The sequence below is a fragment of the Pygocentrus nattereri genome, chromosome 18 (genome assembly GCF_015220715.1).
Source record: "Pygocentrus nattereri isolate fPygNat1 chromosome 18, fPygNat1.pri, whole genome shotgun sequence".
In the NCBI taxonomy this organism is placed as follows: Eukaryota; Metazoa; Chordata; class Actinopteri; order Characiformes; family Serrasalmidae; genus Pygocentrus; species Pygocentrus nattereri.
The window spans coordinates 1,472,573-1,498,798 of record NC_051228.1 but is presented as its reverse complement, the minus strand read 5'-3'; the positions used below and the strand labels follow the sequence as shown (position 1 = coordinate 1,498,798).

Genomic DNA, 26,226 nt, shown 5'->3' with positions numbered 1-26,226 from the left:
TTCATCAGAAACCTCCAGCACAAGGTAGGTGTTTCTAATAAAGTGGCCAGTGAGTGGAAGCACAGGGTAGGTGTTTCTAATAAAGTGGCCAGTTAGTGTATCTCCCCATCCAGAATAGTAGACAGTGTTTTCTAGAACTGGACCTGTCTAGAGATGTATTTTGTTTAAAAAACACACCACGAGAAGATTAACATAAGGCTTTTATTCACCAGCCTGAAGAACATTTGACGTACAGAGTATCTCATACAGCATCTCACCATCACAGACTCCAAACAACCATCTTTCTATTAGAATCAATCAGACGTGAAATGAATAACATCAAAGGACAAAGCAGCAGAGTTTCTAAAGTGCATTGTATAGAGGCCTATTTGTGGTCAATATAAAAATATAGTGACGTTAACGTAATAGTATTGAATATATATACTTATGACGTGCAGCAATCATTTAAACAATCATTTGAGCTACAATTCATTTAATATGTTAATTCCTCAACTGCAGGCTCATTATTTAGTATCTACTATGAAGCTGTTGTGTACGTTCTGTAGTTATGAGCTTGAGGACTTCTATGGAATTCTACATGTCTGAAGCCTCATTATATGAAAAAACATCTATTTGTCAAAAACGTGGTAGGTGAAGTTCTCCAGACGGGGTTTGAAGCGAAAGTTGTAGTTCCCCATCCTCTTTCTGTAGTACAACAGTGCTGCCACGCCAACGGTGAAGAAAACAAACAGGCCGACTCCCAGCAGAACGAACCCGATGATGCGCGTTCCCTGAATAGCCTCTTCGAGGGTCACTGAGGAACAGTATAATGCCATAAGTATTCATTATGAACTATACCCTGTTGGTGTGACAGCAGTACCAACCAACAATGTATTGATTAACGCTGTATGATGTGTGTGCTGTATGTAGAATGAAGTACTAATCCAGTGTAAGCTTTGTGTTACACCAGTGTTCCCACAGTTAAGGTGTTAGGCCCAGAATTTAAAGGCATTATGAATTTACTAACGGCAGACTCATCATAAATTAGTAAGTAATCAGAAGAATCTGGAAGATTGTTGCTCACCTGAATGTAACCTAAGCAGAGGTCCGCATGAAGCTTTTGCTGTTCCAATTACATTGGAGCTTCTGGTGCTCCTCGCCAGGCAGCTCTAAGATAGAATAAGAGTAAGAAATAGAAAATGTCTCTCATGATATTATATTTATATACACACGTGATATTTTTGCATAATATTCACGGTAGAACACATTTATTCCTCTACAGACTGTGTTTCACCCTAGATTTGCTCTGTTTAGAGTGGAGGGAGGGTGGGTATAGTGTAGATACAGTGGGGACAGTGTAGGTGCAGAGAGGGCACAGCGTAGGTGCAGAGAGGGCACAGCGTAGGTGCAGAGAGGGCACAGTGTAGGTGCAGAGAGGGCACAGTGTAGGTGCAGAGAGGGCACAGCGTAGGTGCAGAGAGGGCACAGCGTAGGTGCAGAGAGGGCACAGCGTAGGTGCAGAGAGGGCACAGCGTAGGTGCAGAGAGGGCACAGCGTAGGTGCAGAGAGGGCACAGCGTAGGTGCAGAGAGGGCACAGTGTAGGTGCAGAGAGGGCACAGTGTAGGTGCAGAGAGGGCACAGCGTAGGTGCAGAGAGGGCACAGCGTAGGTGCAGAGAGGGCACAGCGTAGGTGCAGAGAGGGCACAGCGTAGGTGCAGAGAGGGCACAGCGTAGGTGCAGAGAGGGCACAGCGTAGGTGCAGAGAGGGCACAGCGTAGGTGCAGAGAGGGCACAGCGTAGGTGCAGAGAGGGCACAGCGTAGGTGCAGAGATGGCACAGCGTAGGTGCAGAGAGGGCACAGCGTAGGTGCAGAGAGGGCACAGCGTAGGTGCAGAGAGGGCACAGCGTAGGTGCAGAGAGGGCACAGCGTAGGTGCAGAGAGGGCACAGTGTAGGTGCAGAGAGGGCACAGCGTAGGTGCAGAGAGGGCACAGCGTAGGTGCAGAGAGGGCACAGCGTAGGTGCAGAGAGGGCACAGTGTAGATACAGTGAGGACAGTGTAGGTGCAGAGAGGGCACAGTGTAGATACAGTGAGGACAGTGTAGGTGCAGAGAGGGCACAGTGTAGGTGCAGAGAGGGCACAGCGTAGGTGCAGAGAGGGCACAGTGTAGGTGCAGAGAGGGCACAGCGTAGGTGCAGAGAGGGCACAGTGTAGGTGCAGAGAGGGCACAGCGTAGGTGCAGAGAGGGCACAGCGTAGGTGCAGAGAGGGCACAGCGTAGGTGCAGAGAGGGCACAGTGTAGATACAGTGAGGACAGTGTAGGTGCAGAGAGGGCACAGTGTAGATACAGTGAGGACAGTGTAGGTGCAGAGAGGGCACAGTGTAGGTGCAGAGAGGGCACAGCGTAGGTGCAGAGAGGGCACAGTGTAGGTGCAGAGAGGGCACAGCGTAGGTGCAGAGAGGGCACAGCGTAGGTGCAGAGAGGGCACAGTGTAGGTGCAGAGAGGGCACAGTGTAGGTGCAGAGAGGGCACAGTGTAGGTGCAGAGAGGGCACAGTGTAGATGCAGAGAGGGCACAGCGTAGGTGCAGAGAGGGCACAGTGTAGGTGCAGAGAGGGCACAGTGTAGATACAGTGAGGACAGTGTAGGTGCAGAGAGGGCACAGTGTAGGTGCAGAGAGGGCACAGCGTAGGTGCAGAGAGGGCACAGCGTAGGTGCAGAGAGGGCACAGCGTAGGTGCAGAGAGGGCACAGTGTAGGTGCAGAGAGGGCACAGCGTAGGTGCAGAGAGGGCACAGTGTAGGTGCAGAGAGGGCACAGCGTAGGTGCAGAGAGGGCACAGTGTAGGTGCAGAGAGGGCACAGCGTAGGTGCAGAGAGGGCACAGTGTAGGTGCAGAGATGGCACAGCGTAGGTGCAGAGAGGGCACAGTGTAGGTGCAGAGAGGGCACAGTGTAGATACAGTGAGGACAGTGTAGGTGCAGAGAGGGTGGGAATACAATAAATGAGAATACACATTGCAGTTGCATTGAGGATGCAGTGAAGGTGCAGTGAAGGTGCAGTGATAGTAAAGTTGAATATAATGAGGGGACAGTTAGAGTTGAGTAAGGATAGTTTGGGGCATAAAGGATGCAGTGAAATTGCAGCGAGGGTGCAATAAGAGTACACTGGAGCACAGAGAGAACGGTCGAGGTACAGTGAGGGTTAGGGATCCTAAGACTACCGGGAGTATGAGGACAAAGTTTAGGTGCATGAAATTCCAGTGGTGGTACTGCAAGGGTGCAATAGTGTAATGAGCACAGTGAGGGGCAAAAAGGGTGCAGTAAAGGTACGGGAAGGGTGCGAGGATACAGTGAGGGTACAGCTTGAGCACAATGAGAGTACAGCTGGGGTTCAGTGAGGTCAAAGCTTGGGGCCATGAAAGGATGCAGTGAAGGCAAACTGAATCGCTGAGGGTACAGTGGTGGTGCAGTGAGGGATCGCTCAGGTCAGTCTGAAAAAGACACACTCACAGGTCTGCAGGTGGCCGACGCGGTCTCGATGCAGATTTGGATCTGGCAGTGCAGGTAAATGACATCCAGGTTCACCAGAGAGAAAACATTCACTGCCAGCTGAGCCCTGGTGGAGTTCCCGTTCTGAATCACAGTGGTGTAGGTGTTCGGAAGAGGACAGCTGAGGGGAAGAGACAGCAATACTATCTCATGGCGTCCATCCAAACTCTGCATCACGCCAGGTACAGTCATTAACCGTGTCTATTCGGTAATCTTTCACTGTAATTACTGTTTGCATCCCTGTCTTGATTCCTGCCTCCACTTCAAAATGTTATGTTGGCAAGTCTTAAGATGGTAAATAAATCTAACATTTCTCATCATAAGACTTCTGTAAGAATAATAAACCTACTTGTAGACAGTTTTACTTACACACTAAACTTCCACATTTAAAAGACAATAGAAGGGAAATTTCTCACATATTAACTTACTTTATCTGTTTGTTTATTGCCCTGTTGTTAAGACCACGAAAAGCTTGTGTTTTGCCATTCTGCTCCTCGCCCATTTTTATTTTTATGCCCAGAATTTTACTTGTAAATGTAAAAAATAATACTTGCAACATGTAAAATTATCTGCCGACTAAATAAGACACTTTCACTAAGGCTAGTTACATATTCTCATAATATTCTTACACCAATCTCATAATAAGAAATTAGATACACTACATTTCCAAAAGTATTCGCTCGTCTGGCTTCACACGCATATGAACTTGCGTGACGTCCCATTCTTAATCCATTGGGTTTAATATGTCATCGGCCCATCCATTGCAGCTATAACAGCTTCAGCTATTCTGAGAAGGCTTTCCACAAGGGTTAGGAGTGTTTATGGGAATTTCTGATCGTTCTTCCAGAAGCACATTTATGAGGTCAGATGCTGATGTTGGACGAGAAGGCCTGGCTCACAGTCTCCGCTCTAATTCATCCCAAAGGTGTTCTATGGGGTTGAGGTCAGGACTCTGTGCAGGCCAGTCAAGTTCTTCCACACCAAACTGGCTCATCCACGTCTTTATGGACCTGCTTTGTGCACTGGTGGGCAGTCATGTTGGAACAGGAAGGGGCCGTCCCCAAACTGTTCCCACAAAGTTGGGAGCGTGACATTGTCCAGAATCTCTTGGAGCTGAAGCTTTAAGAGTTCCTTTCACTGGAACTAAGGGGCCGAGCCCAACTCCTGAAAAACACCCCCACACCATGATCCCCCCTCCACCAAACTTTACACTCAGCACAATGCAGTCAGACAAGTACCGTCTCCTGGCAACCGCCAAACCCAGACTCGTCCATCGGATTTCCAGACGGAGAAGCGTGATTGGTCACTCCAGAGAACTCGTCTCCGCTGCTCTAGAGTCCAGTGGCGGCGCTTTACACCACTGCATTCCACGCTTTGCATTGCGCTTGGTGATGTAAGGCTTGGGTGCAGCTGCTCGGCCATGGAAACCCATTCCATGAAGCTCTCTACGCTGTTCTTGAGCTGATCTGAAGGCCACATGAAGTTTGGAGGTCTGTAGTGATTGACTCTGCAGAAAGTCGGTGACCTCTGCGTACTATGCCCCTCAGCATCCGCTGACCGCTCTGTCATTTTACGTGTCCGACCACTTCGTGGCTGAGCTGCTGTCGTTCCCAATCGCTTCCACTTTGTTATAATCCCACTGACAGTCGACTGTGGAATATTTAATAGTGAGGAAATTTCACGACTGGACTTGCTGCACAGGTGGCGTCCGATCACGGTACCACGCTGGAATTCACTGAGCTCCTGAGAGCGACCCATTCTTTCACTAATGTCTGTAGAAGCAGTCTGCAGGCCGAGGGGCTCGGCTTTATACACCTGTGGCCGTGGAAGTGACTGGAACACCGGAATTCAATGATTTGGATGGCTGAGTGAAAACTTTTGGCAGTATAGTATTGGATATACACTAGACTCAATTATATATACATACCGTTTGTATATATTTCAGTCCAAAATTCCATACTGTACTGTAAAAGTGCAGTGAAAAATGTGGACATTACAGTTGATAAAATCACAGACCTGTTTTCCAGGAAGATGTACTGGGGCAATTCCAAGGGGTTGCTGCTGGGATTCGCCCAACATTTGTTGATGACCACTTTGATTTGGGACACACTGGAATTCACCGCCACCTCTATGATCACCTCGTCCTTGGGGGAGAGGGTGTAGTTCTGCGGTAGAGGAGTCATCCCGTTCAGCAGACGCACGGTCACATGGAAGGTCCCTGATCCCAGCACTGCACCGTCGATCATGTCCAAGTAGCTTAAGAAAGGATATAAACAGTACACCAGTGAGAGCTCAGGGTAACCTGATGCTGTGTTTATAGGCTGCCGTTCCATGCGGCCTAGCAGAAACAAAGTAAGCGAAGGTCCATCTGGAATTCAACTGTAAACATTCAGCATCCATCAGAGCGAAATAGGAGCAGTGTGTACATTTCTAGAAAAAAAAAAATCTGGTTTATTCCACCACTGCAGCCGTCATCAAACATTGGGAGAGTAAAAGCAAAACAATCTTCAATTGCGGCTCTTTTGCCAAATATGGAACACGCAGCTTGCTGTCAAAGGTCGCCTGCAATCATAAACGCATTCTGACGCTGACTTAGCATGGCGCAACTTTCATGCAGGTTGCAAGTTGCATGAAACTTAATTGCAACTCAACATGAAAGCACTTTTAAAAATAGCTGCATGCAATTTTCAAGTGATTGGTTAAGTAAACAGAATATAGCCATTCTATTATGCCAACATTTAATCATCGTTTCTGTGTGAAGAATAGAGAAAACGAATAACCTCGCTATGCAGACCACAACTGCATTGGGGCAGTCGTGGGCTGGAGGTCAGGGAACCAGCCTTGTGACCAGAAGATCACCGGTTTGATCCCCAGGGCCGACAGCACATGACTGAGGTGTCCTTGAGCAAGACACCTAACCCCCAAGCGTTGCGGATTGGGCTGCCCACCGCTCCGGGCAAGTGTGCTCACTGCCCCCTAGTGTGTGTGCCTCACTAGAGTGTGCGTCGTGTTTCACTTCACGGATGAAATTTCCCCGTTGTGGGACTAATAAGGGTCACTTAATCTTAAACAACACAGCAGCCAAACAAAGCAGAACAAGTGCAAGCACAAGTAGCCATTTAAACAGCAGTCACATTAATGTTTACTATTGGTAACGTGATATCATCACTTGGTGTGTTATATGTGTTCAGATTGGCTGTTCCATGAAGTTGAGATAGCTGCAGCTGTTACGGATGAGTTTCAAGTAAGCTGCAGTAGGCCTTACATCATGCAACACCAATGAAATGTAGCCTTGTGTACATTTCAAGCAACTAAAGTTGTGTTTCACAGCCTAAAGCCAGTCTTAGCTATTCTAGAAAACCTGAGCCGTTCTACTTGGTGGATTCTAGAATTCTGATTTTGGAGCAGTGCATTCAACTGCTATTTTCTCCACTGTGTTTACTGCAGGCTGAAAGAGAAAGAGAGAGATCTACAGGGTCCGCAGAGGCGGTTGCTATAGCAGCCGGGTACCTGGAGGACTCGTATCCTGTGGAGATGATGATCTTGTTGATGTAGGTACAGATGACTGGCACCTCAAGCCGCGCAAATGGACCAATGTTGGGCTGCATGGTCATGTTGTTGTGGAGCATCACCTGGACCGTGGTGTTCTCAGTGTTGTTCTGAAAGACACAAACGCCGAACCAACTTTAGACAATGAAGAATGAACATCCAACACCTTCCCATTCCTGCTCTACATTAATACTGACACAGAACTCCTGAACAGTGTAACTGACAGCTGACGGGAATGTTTTCAGCTTTATATTAGACAATAAACTTTGTCTGTTACAAAAAGTAATAAATAGCTCTCTCTCAGGTACTGAGTAAATACTTTGAAAGAACAGAGAGTAATCAGTGACCAATCAGCTCTCAGTAGCAGTAACGCTGACCAATCAGCTCTCAGTAGCAGTAACACTGACCAATCAGCTCTCAGTAGCAGTAACACTGACCAATCAGCTCTCAGTAGCAGTAACACTGACCAATCAGCTCTCAGTAGCAGTAACACTGACCAATCAGCTCTCAGTAGCAGTAACACTAACCAATCAGCTCTCAGTAGCAGTAACACTAACCAATCAGCTCTCAGTAGCAGTAACACTAACCAATCAGCTCTCAGTAGCAGTAACGCTAACCAATCAGCTCTCAGTAGCAGTAACACTAACCAATCAGCTCTCGGTAGCAGTAACACTAACCAATCAGCTCTCAGTAGCAGTAAGACTAACCAATCAGCTCTCAGTAGCAGTAACGCTGACCAATCAGCTCTCGGTAGCAGTAACGCTGACCAATCAGCTCTCGGTAGCAGTAACGCTGACCAATCAGCTCTCGGTAGCAGTAACACTAACCAATCAGCTCTCGGTAGCAGTAACACTAACCAATCAGCTCTCGGTAGCAGTAACACTAACCAATCAGCTCTCAGTAGCAGTAACACTGACCAATCAGCTCTCGGTAGCAGTAACGCTAACCAATCAGCTCTCGGTAGCAGTAACGCTAACCAATCAGCTCTCAGTAGCAGTAACACTAACCAATCAGCTCTCAGTAGCAGTAACGCTAACCAATCAGCTCTCAGTAGCAGTAACGCTAACCAATCAGCTCTCAGTAGCAGTAACGCTAACCAATCAGCTCTCAGTAGCAGTAACTCTAACCGATCAGCTCTCAGTAGCAGTAACGCTAACCAATCAGCTCTCGGTAGCAGTAACACTGACCAATCAGCTCTCGGTAGCAGTAACACTGACCAATCAGCTCTCGGTAGCAGTAACACTGACCAATCAGCTCTCGGTAGCAGTAACACTGACCAATCAGCTCTCGGTAGCAGTAACACTAACCAATCAGCTCTCGGTAGCAGTAACGCTAACCAATCAGCTCTCGGTAGCAGTAACGCTAACCAATCAGCTCTCGGTAGCAGTAACGCTAACCAATCAGCTCTCAGTAGCAGTAACTCTAACCAAGCAGCTCTCAGTAGCAGTAACTCTAACCAATCAGCACTCAGTAGCAGTAACACTGACCAATCAGCTCTCGGTAGCAGTAACACTGACCAATCAGCTCTCGGTAGCAGTAACACTGACCAATCAGCTCTCGGTAGCAGTAACACTGACCAATCAGCTCTCGGTAGCAGTAACGCTAACCAATCAGCTCTCGGTAGCAGTAACGCTAACCAATCAGCTCTCGGTAGCAGTAACGCTAACCAATCAGCTCTCAGTAGCAGTAACACTAACCAATCAGCTCTCGGTAGCAGTAACTCTAACCAATCAGCTCTCAGTAGCAGTAACACTAACCAATCAGCTCTCAGTAGCAGTAACACTAACCAATCAGCTCTCAGTAGCAGTAACACTAACCAATCAGCTCTCAGTAGCAGTAACGCTAACCAATCAGCTCTCAGTAGCAGTAACACTAACCAATCAGCTCTCAGTAGCAGTAACTCTAACCAATCAGCTCTCAGTAGCAGTAACTCTAACCAATCAGCTCTCAGTAGCAGTAACACTAACCAATCAGCTCTCAGTAGCAGTAACTCTAACCAATCAGCTCTCAGTAGCAGTAACACTGACCAATCAGCTCTCAGTAGCAGTAACTCTAACCAATCAGCTCTCAGTAGCAGTAACACTAACCAATCAGCTCTCAGTAGCAGTAACACTAACCAATCAGCTCTCAGTAGCAGTAACACTAACCAATCAGCTCTCAGTAGCAGTAACACTAACCAATCAGCTCTCAGTAGCAGTAACTCTAACCAATCAGCTCTCAGTAGCAGTAACGCTAACCAATCAGCTCTCAGTAGCAGTAACGCTAACCAATCAGCTCTCAGTAGCAGTAACGCTAACCAATCAGCTCTCAGTAGCAGTAACACTAACCAATCAGCTCTCAGTAGCAGTAACACTGACCAATCAGCTCTCAGTAGCAGTAACACTAACCAATCAGCTCTCAGTAGCAGTAACTCTAACCAATCAGCTCTCAGTAGCAGTAACACTAACCAATCAGCTCTCAGTAGCAGTAACACTAACCAATCAGCTCTCAGTATCAGTAACACTAACCAATCAGCTCTCAGTAGCAGTAACACTAACCAATCAGCTCTCGGTAGCAGTAACGCTAACCAATCAGCTCTCAGTAGCAGTAACACTAACCAATCAGCTCTCAGTAGCAATAACACTAACCAATCAGCTCTCAGTAGCAGTAACACTAACCAATCAGCGCTCAGTAGCAGTAACACTAACCAATCAGCTCTCAGTAGCAGTAACACTAACCAATCAGCTCTCAGTAGCAGTAACACTAACCAATCAGCTCTCAGTAGCAGTAACACTAACCAATCAGCTCTCGGTAGCAGTAACGCTAACCAATCAGCTCTCAGTAGCAGTAACACTAACCAATCAGCTCTCAGTAGCAATAACACTAACCAATCAGCTCTCAGTAGCAGTAACACTAACCAATCAGCGCTCAGTAGCAGTAACACTAACCAATCAGCTCTCAGTAGCAGTAACTCTAACCAATCAGCTCTCAGTAGCAGTAACACTAACCAATCAGCTCTCAGTAGCAGTAACACTAACCAATCAGCTCTCAGTATCAGTAACACTAACCAATCAGCTCTCAGTAGCAGTAACACTAACCAATCAGCTCTCGGTAGCAGTAACACTAACCAATCAGCTCTCAGTAGCAGTAACACTAACCAATCAGCTCTCAGTAGCAATAACACTAACCAATCAGCTCTCAGTAGCAGTAACACTAACCAATCAGCGCTCAGTAGCAGTAACACTAACCAATCAGCTCTCAGTAGCAGTAACACTAACCAATCAGCGCTCAGTAGCAGTAACACTAACCAATCAGCTCTCAGTAGCAGTAACACTAACCAATCAACTCTCAGTAGCAGTAACACTAACCAATCAGCTCTCAGTAGCAGTAACACTAACCAATCAGCTCTCAGTAGCAGTAACTCTAACCAATCAGCTCTCAGTAGCAGTAACACTAACCAATCAGCTCTCAGTAGCAGTAACACTAACCAATCAGCTCTCAGTATCAGTAACACTAACCAATCAGCTCTCAGTAGCAGTAACTCTAACCAATCAGCTCTCAGTAGCAGTAACTCTAACCAATCAGCTCTCAGTAGCAGTAACACTAACCAATCAGCTCTCAGTAGCAGTAACACTAACCAATCAGCTCTCAGTAGCAGTAACACTAACCAATCAGCTCTCAGTAGCAGTAACACTAACCAATCAGCTCTCAGTAGCAGTAACACTAACCAATCAGCTCTCGGTAGCAGTAACACTAACCAATCAGCTCTCGGTAGCAGTAACACTAACCAATCAGCTCTCAGTAGCAGTAACTCTAACCAATCAGCTCTCAGTAGCAGTAACACTAACCAATCAGCTCTCAGTAGCAGTAACTCTAACCAATCAGCTCTCAGTAGCAGTAACACTAACCAATCAGCTCTCAGTAGCAGTAACACTGACCAATCAGCTCTCAGTAGCAGTAACGCTAACCAATCAGCTCTCAGTAGCAGTAACGCTAACCAATCAGCTCTCAGTAGCAGTAACTCTAACCAATCAGCTCTCAGTAGCAGTAACGCTAACCAATCAGCTCTCAGTAGCAGTAACGCTAACCAATCAGCTCGCAGTAGCAGTAACACTAACCAATCAGCTCTCAGTAGCAGTAACGCTAACCAATCAGCTCTCAGTAGCAGTAACTCTAACCAATCAGCTCTCAGTAGCAGTAACACTGACCAATCAGCTCTCAGTAGCAGTAACACTAACCAATCAGCTCTCAGTAGCAGTAACACTGACCAATCATCTCTCAGTAGCAGTAACACTAACCAATCAGCTCTCAGTAGCAGTAACACTAACCAATCAGCTCTCAGTAGCAGTAACACTAACCAATCAGCTCTCAGTAGCAGTAACTCTAACCAATCAGCTCTCAGTAGCAGTAATGTTAGTGTCCTGCTTTGCTGTAGAAAAATGAGAGAAATAGAAAAACTAACGTTTCAAGATGAAAGAAATTCCTGCATAATAGACGGGAAAAATATTCAATTCACATTTTTAGCAAATTTTAGCTTCATTCACTCAATTCATACAGGCTAACTCATAAACCAGGCTAACTGGACTGTTCATCCACTGCATGGTCCGGCTCAACTCCACCCAACTCGCTTTTGGTTCCAGCCGCTTCGTTCTCCACTGCAGATGCAGCGCCTCCTCAGCAGAGCCAGACATTACAGCGGCAGTTCAGACGCCGACGCGATTCTGGAGCTCTAATGCCACGCAGGAGGCTGCGCTAACCTGGCTAACCTGGCCAATCAGCAGCCTGCAGCGCTTTCACGGCCAATAAGGAGCCTGCAGCGCTTTCACGGCCAATAAGGAGCCTGCAGCGCTTTCACGGCCAATCAGCTGCCTGCAGCGCTTTCACGGCCAATCAGCTGCCTGCAGCGCTTTCACGGCCAATCAGCTGCCTGCAGCTCTTTCACGGCCAATAAGCAGCCTGCAGCGCTTTCACGGCCAATCAGCTGCCTGCAGCTCTTTCACGGCTTTCGGCTCACTTACCAAAACCACCCCAGATTGGCCTGATGGAGAACCAAAAAAGGCGAGTAGAGTCGAGGAGAGTCGTACGACGGCGTTTTTGGGCCGCTGTTACCAAAAATAGAAATAGTAGACTTTCTAGAAGAAAGTCAGAATATTTTGAGAAAATAAAATAATAATCAGCTGCTGTTAGATGAGGGGCGCTGAGATCTAGAATAAAGAGCCGGACGGACTCGGCGGAAACCGTTTGTCTGTGTTGTTGAAGGTGAATCTCAGGCAGGGTCGTCTACACGGCTATCGGGGGCTTCATCTCCCCCGATATCACAACTTTTCAATTCTCAAAATAGTAAAAAAAATGTATTTGTTTATTTTTAAATAGAATTACTTTTTTCTCATAATATTACAGCTTTATTCTGAAAATATTACAAATTCTTTTCTTGAAATATTACGACTATTCTCAATATTACTTTTTTCTCGTAATATTACGACTTTATTCTCAGAACAGTAAGATTTTATTCTCGAGGTCGTAAGACGTTTTTCTCAAAATCTACTAATTTTATCCTTATTTTAACAGGGGCCCTTAAACGCCGTCAGTACCAGCGGGAAAGCAGCTTTAGACTGGCTGGACTTGGTTTGCTCTCATGCTGTGGGTCGCTCTCTATCAGAGTCTTACTCGATGGATCTGCGCCCCACACTCGTCCCAGGCCACGATGAGCTGCACATGGGTGCTGTTCACACCCTTCTGGCCACAGTCTGGTTGGCCCAGGTACAGCGAAGTCTCTAAGATGTTTTTGAGTCTCAGGAATTGCAGCACCACGGAGACGGCGATGGACCCGGCCCTGCACTCCACCGAGATGGCCTCTGTTTCGGAGATGACTGGTGTGTAGAGGGACACAGTGGCGGTCGTGGCAGACGGCTCTGTGGTCTGGTTGTGGTTTGGATGCTCCAGTGTTGTAGATGAATGTGTAGACGATGTGGATAAGTGTGTAGAAGGCGGTGTAGGTGATGTTGAGGTGGAGATCGTGCTGGTGCTGCCTGGAGAAGAGGTGGGAGTGTCTGTAGTTAAAGCATGAGGACTTGTGTGGGTCACACTTTCAGCACGACCGGTCGGTGTCGCAGACGTCTGGGTTTCAGCTGCAGATGATTGGGTCACGTTCGGGTCTGCAGTGCTGGGTTCTGTCACATTGCTGTTCTCTGTGGAGACAGAAGAACTGGAGATGATGAGAACCGCAATCATATGAGTGGAACCTGCCTCAAAACACCAGATTTCAGAAAAGAGCAGCTCAGATTTGCTGAATACTTTCAGGAAATGATGATCAGGCAGTTTATAGTTCATACTTTAAATAGTGTGTACATGTGTTTGTTTGTTTACATTTTTTAGAACTTTTGTGACCAACAGTGCATCTTGTATCTTGAGAAATAAAGACCATTATAGGTGGACATGACTAATTTCACCAGCATTTCCATCTGCTATCTTAAATCCAGTAGAAGTTATAATATTAACTTCACATTTAGCCTCAATTTAAATCTGCTATTTCCAACTGTACCAAGTATTTTATGTTAAATTGTCAAATATGAGGAATATGCATGTAAACTATGGTCTGGGTATTATTTTTGTTTTTTCAAAATTATTTTTATGTCCTTTCCATTGCTCATATGTTGAAAATCTTTGTTACTTTAAAGAATAAAACCAAACTATTACAAGAGTCCTGTTGTATGGCCAATAAATACCAGAATTTTAAATATCTGATAAACCTCTGTAGAAACTGATGGCCAAATTGCTCCAATGCACTTGAAAATAAATAAATTCATAAATATGCATCACAGTAGCTGCTGTTTTGGAAGGTAAATGGAAACTGTATTGGCTTAAATATCAATAGTTCAGATAAAATGACTTGCTAAATTTTGTAGAATTGTCTCTGCTGCTAACGAAAGACTAAAACTGAGGACATGCCCTCTTTTTAAGGCCTCTATATGTTACGAGACGGCAGGGAGGTGGACCCAAGAGCAAAGAGGAAAACACAGGATACAGTGGGAAAAACACCTCAAGGAACGTGAAGTAAAAAGGCGGGAAAAGGGGGAACAAAGGGGACGCTGGACGCAGCTCAAACAAAGGCTGAGTTAGAAACGAGAGATAATCAGAAAACAAAGACACTTCCTCTGTAATGATGAAGGGACGGCAGACCTTATGCCTCACCTGTTTGCTCTCAGTGGAGGAAACACCTTTACATGGCTTGGAGTCGTTTGTAGCTCAAACCTTCTTGTGGTTTTTAAGCAGTTTTCACTCTTTTGTTTTTCTTTTCTTTTCCTCTCTATTTGTTTAAATACCCACCTGGGTAGAGTACCGGACCAGTCACTCCTCTATAAAGGTGGGACAAAGGCCAGCTGTTCGCCACAGCCATTAGTAGAGGAGTCCACAGGTGTGTCCGGTTGGGCCTAATCAGCCCGAGGGCTTCTGGGAATTGAAGTTACTGAAGTTATGGACGTTATGCTGGCGGCCAGCGGCGCAGGCTGGGCCCTTACACTATATCTTAGAAACTACTGAAGACAAGCCTTAAATTCAGGAATTGCACTTCATAAGATTAAAGGTAAGTAGAAATTTCTAAAAATAGGCAGAAAAATCTTAAGTCCAAAGTGTTCGATTTAAAAAGTGTTTGGTAAAATTTAATATTACATAAAAAGTTGTTCTGAAATTAAATGTGAATAATTTACAAACAATATATGAGAATGTATATAAATTAGATTTTTTACTTCCTGTCAGTATTAACATATTAAGTATATGTACCTGGTTTTCACGTTTTTTATGTACATTTATGCAATAAAGCAAATTTAGTTTGATCTAATGATGAAATTAGGCATTACATTTATCATCTATTGCTTACATTGAGTGTGTGTGTGTGTGTGTGTGTGTGTGTGTGTGCTTACATTGAAGAGATTTTTTTACCCTTTACAATGCAGCGTTTTTGCCTTGAATAGCTCAGCAAACACAGCAAAAACTGCTGTTCACACATAAAATCATCATATTATTCATTAAAACACACAAAACTGCAAAAAAAAAAAAAGTTCCACACTGTTTTTCAGACTTTGGGACACATTTCCTCTCGGGATCTAACTGCTCATCATGTGGCCATGAGGGACAGGGATGCAGCCTCACTTCCTGCTCTGAAATGCAGGGGTGTGGCTAAACAAGGTCCCGCCTACGGACTAAAACTGTGTGTTTTGGTAGTGACGAGCACTTTTTAAATAAAGTTGAAACAGCAGTGGATGTCACTGTTGTCAGAAACAAAACCTCGTATTTCCAAAACAGTAACTCTACAGGAGAAGAAAAAACATGCTTTAGTTTTAATGTAAGTCTATGGAACCAGACGTCTTTCCAAGTCATTTTGGGCCGTTTCTTTCAGCCCATTCATCATGAAATTTACACACAATGTAAAAAACAACAGGTATTTTCAAATTATATCAAAAACAGAAAACGGTAATAATGGAGATGCAAGGTTTTGTTCCGACAACAGCGATATGCTTGTTTATTAAAGCTGCGCTATGTAAGTTTGGGGGATTTGGAGACCTCTCTGGTGGAAATGTGTAACTGCATGCAGCTGTGCAGATCTGCTGATTGAAAGAGAATTCAAAGAGAACTCAGTCTAAACTTGGTGAAGGAGCGTCTCTGAGGATGTGAGTGAAGTATCAGAGTGATGTCCACCAAGCTGGACCTTCTCGTGTGTGATGTTTAAAGCCTTTAGAACAGACCGATATAATTTTCCACCAGCTCTGTGTGGATCTGGTGCTGTAGATGACGTGCTACTGTACCTTGGCAGGTGTGTCCAGGTCTCGAGGGGTTTGCGTCAGTGTATCCTTTCAGACAGGTGCAGGTGTAAGACCCATAGGCGTTCACACACCTGGCCCAGGGGGAACAGTCGGCCTGTCCCAGAGAACACTCATCCACATCTGATAATGAGGAGAACGCATTAGCACAGCTCATTACACAAACAACCTTCCACACAGCCACGGATCAACACGCAAGGTCACGCGACTTCACCACGTCTAGACAGAGACTGGGGACACTTTTCCAAGTCACAATTTAAAAAGATGGTTCTTTTAGGGTTCTTTAGTAAAGGCAATGGTTTTAGGACCGTGAGTTCTGTCTAAAGCCATTTCATGCTTAAGTGGTTCTCTGCATGGTGAATCAATGGATTGTTGTATGTGGTTCTTTATAGCACCAAAAACGGTTCTTCTATTGTGTAGATCATAAAAATAGCAGAACCCTTTTTGGAGCGATATAGAACCATATACAACACATTGTCCATCAGTTTAAAGAACGCTTTATGCAAAGAACCACTTAAGCTTGTTAAGTTAGACTGTCTGGTTACTTCATTTTACCAAAACAAATTTTTTTAATGTCCACACACACACACACAGAAAATACCTAGAACCTCATAATGGGCACTCAGTTAATGCCTAGAACGCCAAAAAATGGTGGAACCTAAATGAGAAATCTGTGTAAAATGTTATATAATTTGAAACAAAGAAAAGGTTTGTGTTATTGGTTTTTTTAAAAATAGGCGTCCCCAGAATTCAGATAAGCTGAGTGTAAAGAAGTTGACACACCCTCAACACGGATGACTATTTTGATCAGCTTGGCTTACCAAAGCAAGTTTACTCTCAATAAAAACATCTCGTAAAACTACAGCCGTATGCCAAAGTCTAAGCACGCCTGGTCAAATCACAGATTTTGTCTGCAATTTTTACGCTTTTCATGTTTTACGTTCCCCACTGTGTTGAGTTCAGTAAATAAACAGTAATTGTGTATTAAAAGGTGCAGAAGTGCCTCTCTGTACAGCACCTGTTCACTGCTTTTTACTCAGAACATCAAAAAGTCCATTTGCACAGCTGTAGGTGTCCACGCCTTCACCGGGCAGTGCGTGTATAACAGGACTGCACACAACAGCCTAAATAATTAAAGCACTGTGTGGTGACAGAATATAAGCAAACCTTGTATAACAGTGCTGTTCCTGTCGACGCTGAACTGCGAGCTGTTCAGCAGAGACTCCATCAGAGAGTCGGCCACGTTTCCGATGTGCTCAGTGCTGTTGGGCAGGAAGATGAGGGTGAAGTTGACCACCACGCTGCCCGGAGAGAGTCCAGTGATCTGCACTATCACCTTCCCACAGTGCACCAACTTCAGAATGTCTAGAGGCACAGAGCGCAAAGTCTGGAGAGACAGAGGAGAACATGTTTCTAATAAAGTGGCCAGTTAGTGGAAGCACAAGGTGGGTGTTTCTATTAAAATGGCCAGTGAGTGGAAGCACAAGGTGAATGTTTCTATTAAAATGGCCAGTATGTGGAAGCACAAGGTGGGTGTTTCTAATAAAGTGGCCAGTGAGTGGAAGCACAAGGTGAATGTTTCTATTAAAATGGCCAGTATGTGGAAGCACAAGGTGGGTGTTTCTAATAAAGTGGCCAGTATGTGGAAGCACAAGGTGGGTGTTTCTATTAAAATTGCCAGTTAGTGGAAGCACAAGGTGGGTGTTTCTAATATAGTGGCCAGTACATCATACATGTATAACATACTGTATGTGTACTGTATAATGTAATAAATGTATAAATATACATCTTTGATATTTCCAAAGCATTAGAAGTTATTTTGTGAACAAGGACACCATTAATTACACATTATAATTATAATATTAATTCTATATGTTTATGTTTATGTCTATGGAGTCCACCATGCTGCTAGTGAAGGCATCTGAGATCCAGACACAGTATCCAGTGTGTCTCATTATGATGCTGCTGTAGGATAATTATAAGATTATCTCAAGACTGTTTCTCTTTATATAAAGAGTCAAGTGAATTATGTCACTGCGCTGTAGTTTTGGCTGATAATCAAACACCATTCCTTTAAAGAAGCAAAATGATGTGCAGTGAGGTAACATTACTGGATAAAATGACTAAACAGGGCAGAATGTTTAGATATAGGCTGAATAATAGCCTTTCAACAGTCCCATAAATCTAACGCATGTTGTGCTGATCTAAACATTTTCACTTCATCAGAATCTGCATGTTAGGTTTATCGGCTCGACTGCAGCGACTGACCCTCTTCGTTTCCCCACGGGGCGGCTCATTACCTCGTTTATGATGCTCTCGGCCAGGGTGCGGTATTCGTCACTGCTGGTATTCAGCAGAGCCTGCGTGAAGTTCACGTTGGTTAGACGGGTCACTGCATTGAGGGTCTGATTACCTGAAGATGGAAAGCATTGGATCTGTAGCACAGCAGGCTCAGAGTCTCATACTGCTCCGTGACGTTATCAAGGCAGGTGCACCTGGATTACTTGTGGGTCAAGATAAAAGCAACTCAGTTACCTTTAATTACTATTACAGCCATAACATCTGACCACCTCCTTGTTTCTGCGCTCACTGTCCACTCTATCAGCTCCACTGACCGTTCAGTTCCACTCTGTAGTTCTACAGTTACAGACTGGAGTCCATCTGTTTCTCTGATACTCTGTTACCCTGTTCTTCAGTGGTCAGGACCCCCATGGACCCTCACAGAGCAGGTACTGTTTGGGTGGTGGTGTGTTAGTGTGTGTTGTGCTGGTGCGAGTGGATCAGACACAGCCATGCCGCTGGAGTTTTTAAACACTGTGTCCACTCACTGTCCACTCAGTTAGACACTCCTACCTTGTCGGTCCACCTTGTAGATTATCTCATCTGCTGCTGCACAGTTTGTGTTGGTCATCCTCTAGTCCTTCATCAGTGGTCACAGGACGCTGCCCACAGGACGCTGCCCACAGGACGCTGCCCACAGGACGCCGCTGGCTGGATATTTTTGGTTGGTGGACTGTTCTCAGTCCAGCAGCGACACTGAGGTGTTTAAAAACTCCAGCAGCACTGCTGTGTCTGATCCACTCAGACCAGCACAACACACACTAACACACCACCACCACGTCAGTGTTACTGCAGTGCTGAGAATGACCCACCACTCAAACAGTACCTGCTCTGTGAGGGTCCATGGGGGTCCTGACCACTGAAGAACAGGGTAACAGAGTATCAGAGAAACAGATGGACTACAGTCTGTAACTGTAGAACTACAGAGTGGAACTGAACGGTCAGTGGAGCTGATAGAGTGGACAGTGAAGGAAGATATAAGTACCATTTTGTCTTTTTGCCCCCAAAACTAAGCATTTGGGCACCTCTGCTTTAGAATTTACCATGTTCTGCACAATTTTGATTGAGTGTGTGTGTGTGTGTGTGTGTGTGTGTGTGTGTGTGTGTGTGTGTGTGTGTCTGTAAAGTAGCCAGTTGGGAGACACTGCTTAATCTACCCTGTCCTTCATAAATAAACAAATTACTGAATTGATTTATTAACTTATTCATTTATTTAATAACCGATTTCTATTCATCAGCTTGTTAAGAGTTACATACGGTATGCAGGAGGGTCAGTAGTGGTTAGAGTGCTGGTTGGAGTGCTGGACGTTGTAATGAAGGATGTGGTGGACGGAGTGGTGGACAGGATGGTGGATGGAGTGGTGGACAGAGTTGTGGACAGAGTGGTAGATGGTGATGGTTCCCCAACAGGAGTTTTCAGCAGCGGTCCTGTGCTGACCACGCTGACGTTAGAGATCACTCTAATGGTGGTGGAGGAGATACCTGCAATCAATATAAACAAAGCGTTCATTATAAAACAGACAGAGGTCCTCAAACCTGATTGGCTGAGCAGCGTCCGTAGCCGTTGTAAAACCCACAGCATACACACACTGACCGCTTCACAACAACTGACCTCTGTCTCACTGAGCCATGATATAAAACTCCTTGGCTGTTACTGAATAACCTCTGACTCCAGGGCTGCTCACACTGACCGGGCAGCGCACTGATGAAGACAGAACCCCGTTCTGACTGGACGTGTGGTGTATTTGTTACTTCAGGGGAAAAATCTGATGAACATCAGATGCTATCAGGTTAGCACCAGACACTAAGTAGTGAGCATATGATACCATGTAATGAAAAATTAATGCTATGTGGTGAGCACCAGATGTTATCTGGTGAGCACCAAAAAACTTGGTAAATTAATTTTTGGTAGTATATGGTACTCACCACATAGTAGCTGGTACTCACCACATAGTATCTGCTGCTCACCATATAGTATCTGGTGCTCACCTTACAGTATCTAGTGCTCACCACATAGTGTATGGTGCTGACCCAATAGTATCGGGTTCTCACCACATCGTATCGGGTGCTCGCCACGTAGTGTCTGGTGCTCACCTGATTGTATCTAGTGCTCACCACATAATGTCTGGTGCTGAGCTGATAGTATTTGGTGCTAGCCATATAGTATCTGGTGCTGAGCTGATAGTATTTGGTGCTAGCCATATAGTATCTGTTGCTCACCTGATAGTATGAGGTGCTCACCACATAGTATCAACTACTCATTACATAGTGCCTGGTGCTCACCAGATTTTTACCTAAGAAAATACATATATTCCTTCTGGGTTCTTCATATAAACTGAGGGGCTGACAACTTTTCTTATCTAGAACCAGGCTGGTCAGCAAGCTAACAGGCTAACAGATACTAAATATGCTAAACAGCTCCATCATTAATATCACAGGCTTGAATTAAAGCACTTACAGTCTGATTTACTGTAAACCTGCAGTGTAAAAGTCTCTGGAATGTTTTACACACTTCAATTGTCCGTGTTTCGGTCAGAAGTCGCGTCAAACCCAGGCTGAATCCCTAAACAGTGTTCTAGCTATGAAAGTTCTAGGCTCTACAGTCCAAACAGTGCCTCATGTATGGAGTGTGGACGTGTCCGAGTCCCAAACGACTGTTTCTTAGCTGTGTTTTCTCTGCTGGGCGGCAGGATCCAGTATTTAAACTCCGACGTCGTGCACTATGTAGGGAGCAGGGAGCCGTTTGAGACTCAGCCCCAGCGTGAGAAGAGGGGCGTCGCCAGACTGATGCTAATTAAGACTCGCGGTGCTGATTTGGTGACTAGAAAGTACTTATAAATACTAATCCAAGTTTTATTATTGGTAAATTCATCTACAGTTAGTGAGTGAGAGAGAGAGAAAGAGAGAGAGAGAGAGAGAGACAGAGAGAGAGAGAGAGAGAGAGAGTGAGAGAGAGAGAGAGAGAGAGAGAGAGACAGAGAGAGAGAGAGAGAGAGAGAGACAGAGAGAGAGAGAGAGAGAGAGAGAGAGAGAGAGTGAGAGAGAGAGAGAGAGAGAGAGAGAGAGAGAGAGTGAGAGAGAGAGAGAGAGAGAGAGAGAGACAGAGAGAGAGAGAGAGAGAGAGAGAGAGAGAGAGAGAGACAGAGAGAGAGAGAGACAGAGAGAGAGAGTGAGAGAGAGAGAGAGAGAGAGAGAGAGAGAGAAATAGAGGGAGGGAGAGAGAGAGAGAGAGAGAGAGAGAGAGAGAGAGAGAGAGAGAGAGAGAGAGAGAGAGAGACAGAGAGAGAGAGTGAGAGAGAGAGAGAGAGAGAGAGAGAGAGAGAGAGAGAGAAATAGAGGGAGGGAGAGAGAGAGAGAGAGAGAGAGAGAGAGAGAGGGAGGGAGAGAGAGAGAGAGAGAGAGAGAGAGAGAGTGAGAGAGAGAGAGAGAGAGAGAGAGAGAGAGAGAGTGAGAGAGAGAGAGAGACAGAGAGAGAGAGAGAGAGAGAGAGAGAGAGAGACAGAGAGAGAGAGTGAGAGAGAGAGAGAGAGAGAGACAGAGAGAGAGAGAGAGAGAGAGAGACAGAGAGAGAGAGAGACAGAGAGAGAGAGTGAGAGAGAGAGAGAGAGAGAGACAGAGAGAGAGAGAGAGAGAGACAGAGAGAGAGAGAGAGAGAGAGAGAGAGAGAGAGAGAGAGAGACAGAGAGAGAGAGACAGAGAGAGAGAGAGAGAGAGAGAGAGAGAGAGAGACAGAGAGAGAGAGAGAGAGAGAGAGACAGAGAGAGAGAGAGAGAGACAGAGAGAGAGAGAGAGAGAGAGAGAGAGAGACAGAGAGAGAGAGAGAGAGAGAGAGAGAGAGAGACAGAGAGAGAGAGAGAGAGAGAGAGAGAGAGAGGGAGAGAGAGAGAGAGACAGAGAGAGAGAGAGAGAGAGAGAGAGAGAGAGAGAGAGAGAGAGAGATGTTCGCCTGTGACATGAAAACAAACTGAATTCAAAACACACACACACACACACACACACACTTACTGCTGACGTGCACAGCAGTGATCTCCTCAATGTTCTCCAGAAGAAGCTGCAGCCTGTTGGATGTCTCAGCATGGGTCAGAAGGTCAGAGGAACCGAGCAGTAGCAAGGAGGTCGTACTGACCGGTCCAGCAGGCCAAGAGGTCACATGGTACACAGAGACTGAAGGAAAACTCAAAGCTCCGGTCACCTACATCACACACACACACACACACACACACACACACACAGTTAACAAGTTCTACATTCACTGGCTACTATATTGAAAACCCCCACCTTGTCCTTTCCCTAAATGGCCACTTTATTAGAAACACCCACCTTGTGCTTCCACTGACTGGCCACTTTATTAGAAACACCCACCTTGTTCTTTCACTAACTGGCCACTTTATTAGAAACACTCACCTTGTTCTTTCACTAACTGGCCACTTTATCAGAAACACCCACCTTGTTCTTTCACTAACTGGCCACTTTATCAGAAACACCCACCTTGTTCTTTCACTAACTGGCCACTTTATTAGAAACACCCACCTTGTTCTTTCACTAACTGGCCACTTTATTAGAAACACCCACTTTGTCCTTTTACTAACTGGCCACTTTATTAGAAACAAGGGCTCTAATTGGATATCCATGTTGTATTCAGGTATTTTTAAATTTGCATCATACAAGGAATATAAAACGGAATTTTATACTGATACAAACCACGGAGTGCAGCAGTCGTGTGTGGTTGAGGAGTCCACTGCTGGTGTTCACCAAATGGAAAGCGACCTTCACCGTCACGGTCACATTGAGCCACCAGCTCGCATTCACTAACAACACAGACAAAGATGAATAATTCACTGACCGCATCTGACAGGCACGTCTGTGAGGTGATGTGGCAGATCAAACATCAATCAAATAAACAGTAAAGTGTAAAAATGTAGTTTATTATAGGATTCTAGTAGATGTGGCGAGTAACTGGTCACATTTCATCATTTATGTGTTCTCTGAACGCTAGTGTGTCGTGTTGGTTCTGCTCCTGTTCTGCTCTACTGCTGACCACACCTCTCACTCTGGAGCTTTAGCGTCTTACTTTAGACTGAGAGTGGGAGAAGAGCTGCTGCATGCCGAGAGACGCTGGATGGACTAACAAGTTCCGCTGTAGTTCTAAGTTCTCAGTTCAGCTCCTGAAGTCCTAACCAATGGGAGAGCTGGTTTGACTGTATCTGGCCAGATTCCACAGAGAGAACCGTCCTGATTGGATGATTTTCTGTCGTTCTCCCGCTGTGATGCAGCGGTACCAGTGTGTTTACTCTGCTGAGGGTTAAAGCTTCTCTAAAGGCCTCTGATTGGCTCAGTTTAGTGTCACAGTGTTTCAGTAAAGCATGAACTATCGTTCTCACCGTGTGTGTGAGGCTCTACACAGCGGCTGGTGTTTTCAGTCTGGCAGCATTTCTGCCAGCCGGGACAGTCCGTGTCCCACTCGCACTGTAAACAAGGGCCAGGGCCGGGGTCGGTGCCAGGCCCAGGTCCAGGGCCGGACCGCACTGGACACGCTCCGGGTTTAGCAGTGAACTCTGCAGTCCTGTTCAGGGCTAAGATAAAAAATTACACACCAAAAAGGATCTCTGTCAATGACGTCAACGATTCTGGACATATTTAGGAAGCAACAGCCTTTATAATCCTATTATTAATATGAAAACTCATTTATAGACGCGTCGCTGAAAGACAGTGTTACTGAAATATTGTCTTTGGATATGACCAGTTAGGATACTGAGAACTATGTGTTTAAGATTTTCTATCTCCAAAATGATAAATAAGTCAATGGAACCAAAATTATAAGTAATTTTGGGCCGTTTATTTTAGTCCATTCATTGTGAAATTTACAAACAAAACACGCATATGAACCTGACTGCCATCCCATTCTTAATCCATAGGGTTTAATATGATGTCGGCCCACCCTTTGCAGCTATAACAGCTTCAACTCTTATGGGAACTCCACAAAGGTTAGGAGTGTGTTTATGGGAATTTTTGACCGTTCTTCCAGAAGCGCATCTGTGAGGTCAGACACTGATGTTGGACGAGAAGGCCTGGCTCACGGTCTCCGCTCTAATTCATCCCAAAGGTGTTCTATGGGATTGAGGTCAGGACTCTGTGCAGGCCAGTCAAGTTCTTCCACACCAAACTGGCTCGTCCATAATCCCCCCTCCACCAAACTTTACACTCGGCACCATGCAGTCAGACAAGTACCGTACCCTGGCAACCGCGTGTGTGTGTGTGCGTGTGTGTGTGTGTGAGTGTGTGTGTGTGTGTGTGTGTGTGTGTGTGCCCGTCACAGTTTTTGTTATATATGTCCTAAAAAACTGTAAAACCTTAGTGACCCCTACCAACACAACATCTAGTGGTCATAACTGTGTACTGCAGGATCCGTCATTGAAAGGCGCTGATGATCTCTTCTTAACAACAATGAAAAATAAAACATATCATTTTGTAAATATGACTTCTTACAAGGTAAATATCGAAACAAAGACAGCTTAATCGTGTTCCCTGGTTAATCACGTTTAATATGAACTTCACTGCTTGAAGTGAATTGACTGTGGGAAATGCTAACACCACCATCTAGTGGCCACCGTGCTGTACTGCAGGGTCCTCGGTTTGGCTACTCACTCAGAGCGCAGTAACTGCCCACTTGCTCGAAGCCTTCGCAGCACCTTTTCACCTCTTTCTGGACGTAGTTGACCTCGGTTTTGTACGTTGTGGTGTAAATTGTCACGTTACACGTTTTCCATGGCAACCAGCCTCCACACGGCCTCAGCTGGGAGGACGCAGTCTGAGAGGAAACCAGACTGGTGACCGGCACAGCGTCCAGCCCAGAGCACAGGTGGTAACCTGAAAGGGATAAGGCATAGCCTGGAACACACAGAGTACAGGGTCAGAGGGTAAATCTCAACACGAGACCTTTAGTGTCATTTACTGTACATTAATCCTGTTTCCTTAACTGTCCTCCTGATTTAAAGTGCTAGATAATAAAACACATTACTATTATTATTATTATTATTACTATTATTATTATTATTTTCAACCACAGGCAAGATATTAAATTTGAGACAGATAAATTAAATGAATGTCCTTTACTGACCAGATATCTACTTGCTAAAAGAGTAGAAATAACACTGTTTACAATTTTGTTTTTTTATTTCTTTTTCTTATTATTGTTAATACTGTAGTTACTTTTCATGCTAATAGACAATATCTCAATAATAGTGTAACAAAGTTGCAATTATTTTGTGAATTATGATATTTAGCAGATTGAAATAACTATAGAATATATATATATATATATATATATATATATATACACACATATACGTGTGTGTGTGTGTGTGTGTGTGTGTGTGTGTGTGTGTGCAATTACATGCAAAAGTTTGTGCACCCCGGTGTAATAGCATGGTTTTTAATGTGCAGTCAATGTTTATTTAACACACTAGGAAAAACATGAATTGTGGTGTTATTCTAACGTTTTAAACCAGAAATGTCACGTTTAGGTGTTTCTCAGTAGAGCGTGTGCCTTTTCTTCGCTTTGAAATCATTGACCAGGGGTGCACAGACTTTTGCACACGACTGAACCTGCCTGCTGTCCATGTTCATGTTTTTTTCCCCTTAACGCTGCAGTTTTTAAACATTACATCACTATAAATCATCACGCTGTCCCCTCAAGCGCCTCCTACCTTCCTGCAGGGTGTTGTGTCCTCCGGCGAGGCCGAGGAACGTCAGGACCAACCAGGCGCTGAAGATCCGACACATTTTGCGGCGCCAGAAGAACCTCTGTGTGTCAGAACCATGCTAAACCATCGCTTTCCAGTGCACAGATGCAGAGGCAGTGTTTTAGTTACCAGCCTCACTGTAACACACCTGCGCCCACCTCCCCCCCACCTTCCCATTCACCATCACTACCACAGCTGCTCCCCTGTGTGAGGAGGCAACACCCACAGGGCAATTAGTGCACCCAGAAATATGGCCCAAAATGATTAGCAT

The 26,226-nt window shown here is 45.2% G+C and overlaps 1 protein-coding gene across 1 annotated transcript; it reads right to left on the bottom strand.

Annotated features, from left to right (window-relative positions):
• Positions 1 to 215: 215 nt before the first annotated feature.
• On the bottom strand, positions 216 to 25,995 carry umodl1 (uromodulin-like 1). Its single transcript, XM_017682515.2, has 15 exons — positions 25,920 to 25,995; positions 24,859 to 25,101; positions 23,595 to 23,786; positions 22,915 to 23,021; positions 22,219 to 22,405; positions 19,486 to 19,695; positions 18,174 to 18,301; positions 17,041 to 17,260; positions 15,859 to 15,996; positions 12,725 to 13,245; positions 7,040 to 7,188; positions 5,546 to 5,785; positions 3,491 to 3,650; positions 1,064 to 1,148; positions 216 to 793 (listed from the first exon to the last, which is right to left on the bottom strand). Exons 1-15 carry the CDS (start codon positions 25,993 to 25,995, stop codon positions 609 to 611), a joined length of 2,841 nt encoding a protein of 946 aa, XP_017538004.2. The 3' UTR covers positions 216 to 608.
• Between the last annotated feature and the right edge of the window lie 231 nt (positions 25,996 to 26,226).

Bases quoted from the DNA above. Each gene is read 5' to 3' on its own strand.
- umodl1 (XM_017682515.2), bottom strand. From the start codon at position 25,995: ATGTGTCGGATCTTCAGCGCCTGGTTGGTCCTGACGTTCCTCGGCCTC. The intron at 23,022-23,594 runs GTGAGAACGATA...CTGTGTTGTTAG, and splicing joins TGTAGAGCCTCACACACACG to TGAATGCGAGCTGGTGGCTC. The intron at 19,696-22,218 runs GTAAGTGTGTGT...TATTGATTGCAG, and splicing joins CACTGCTGTGCACGTCAGCA to GTATCTCCTCCACCACCATT.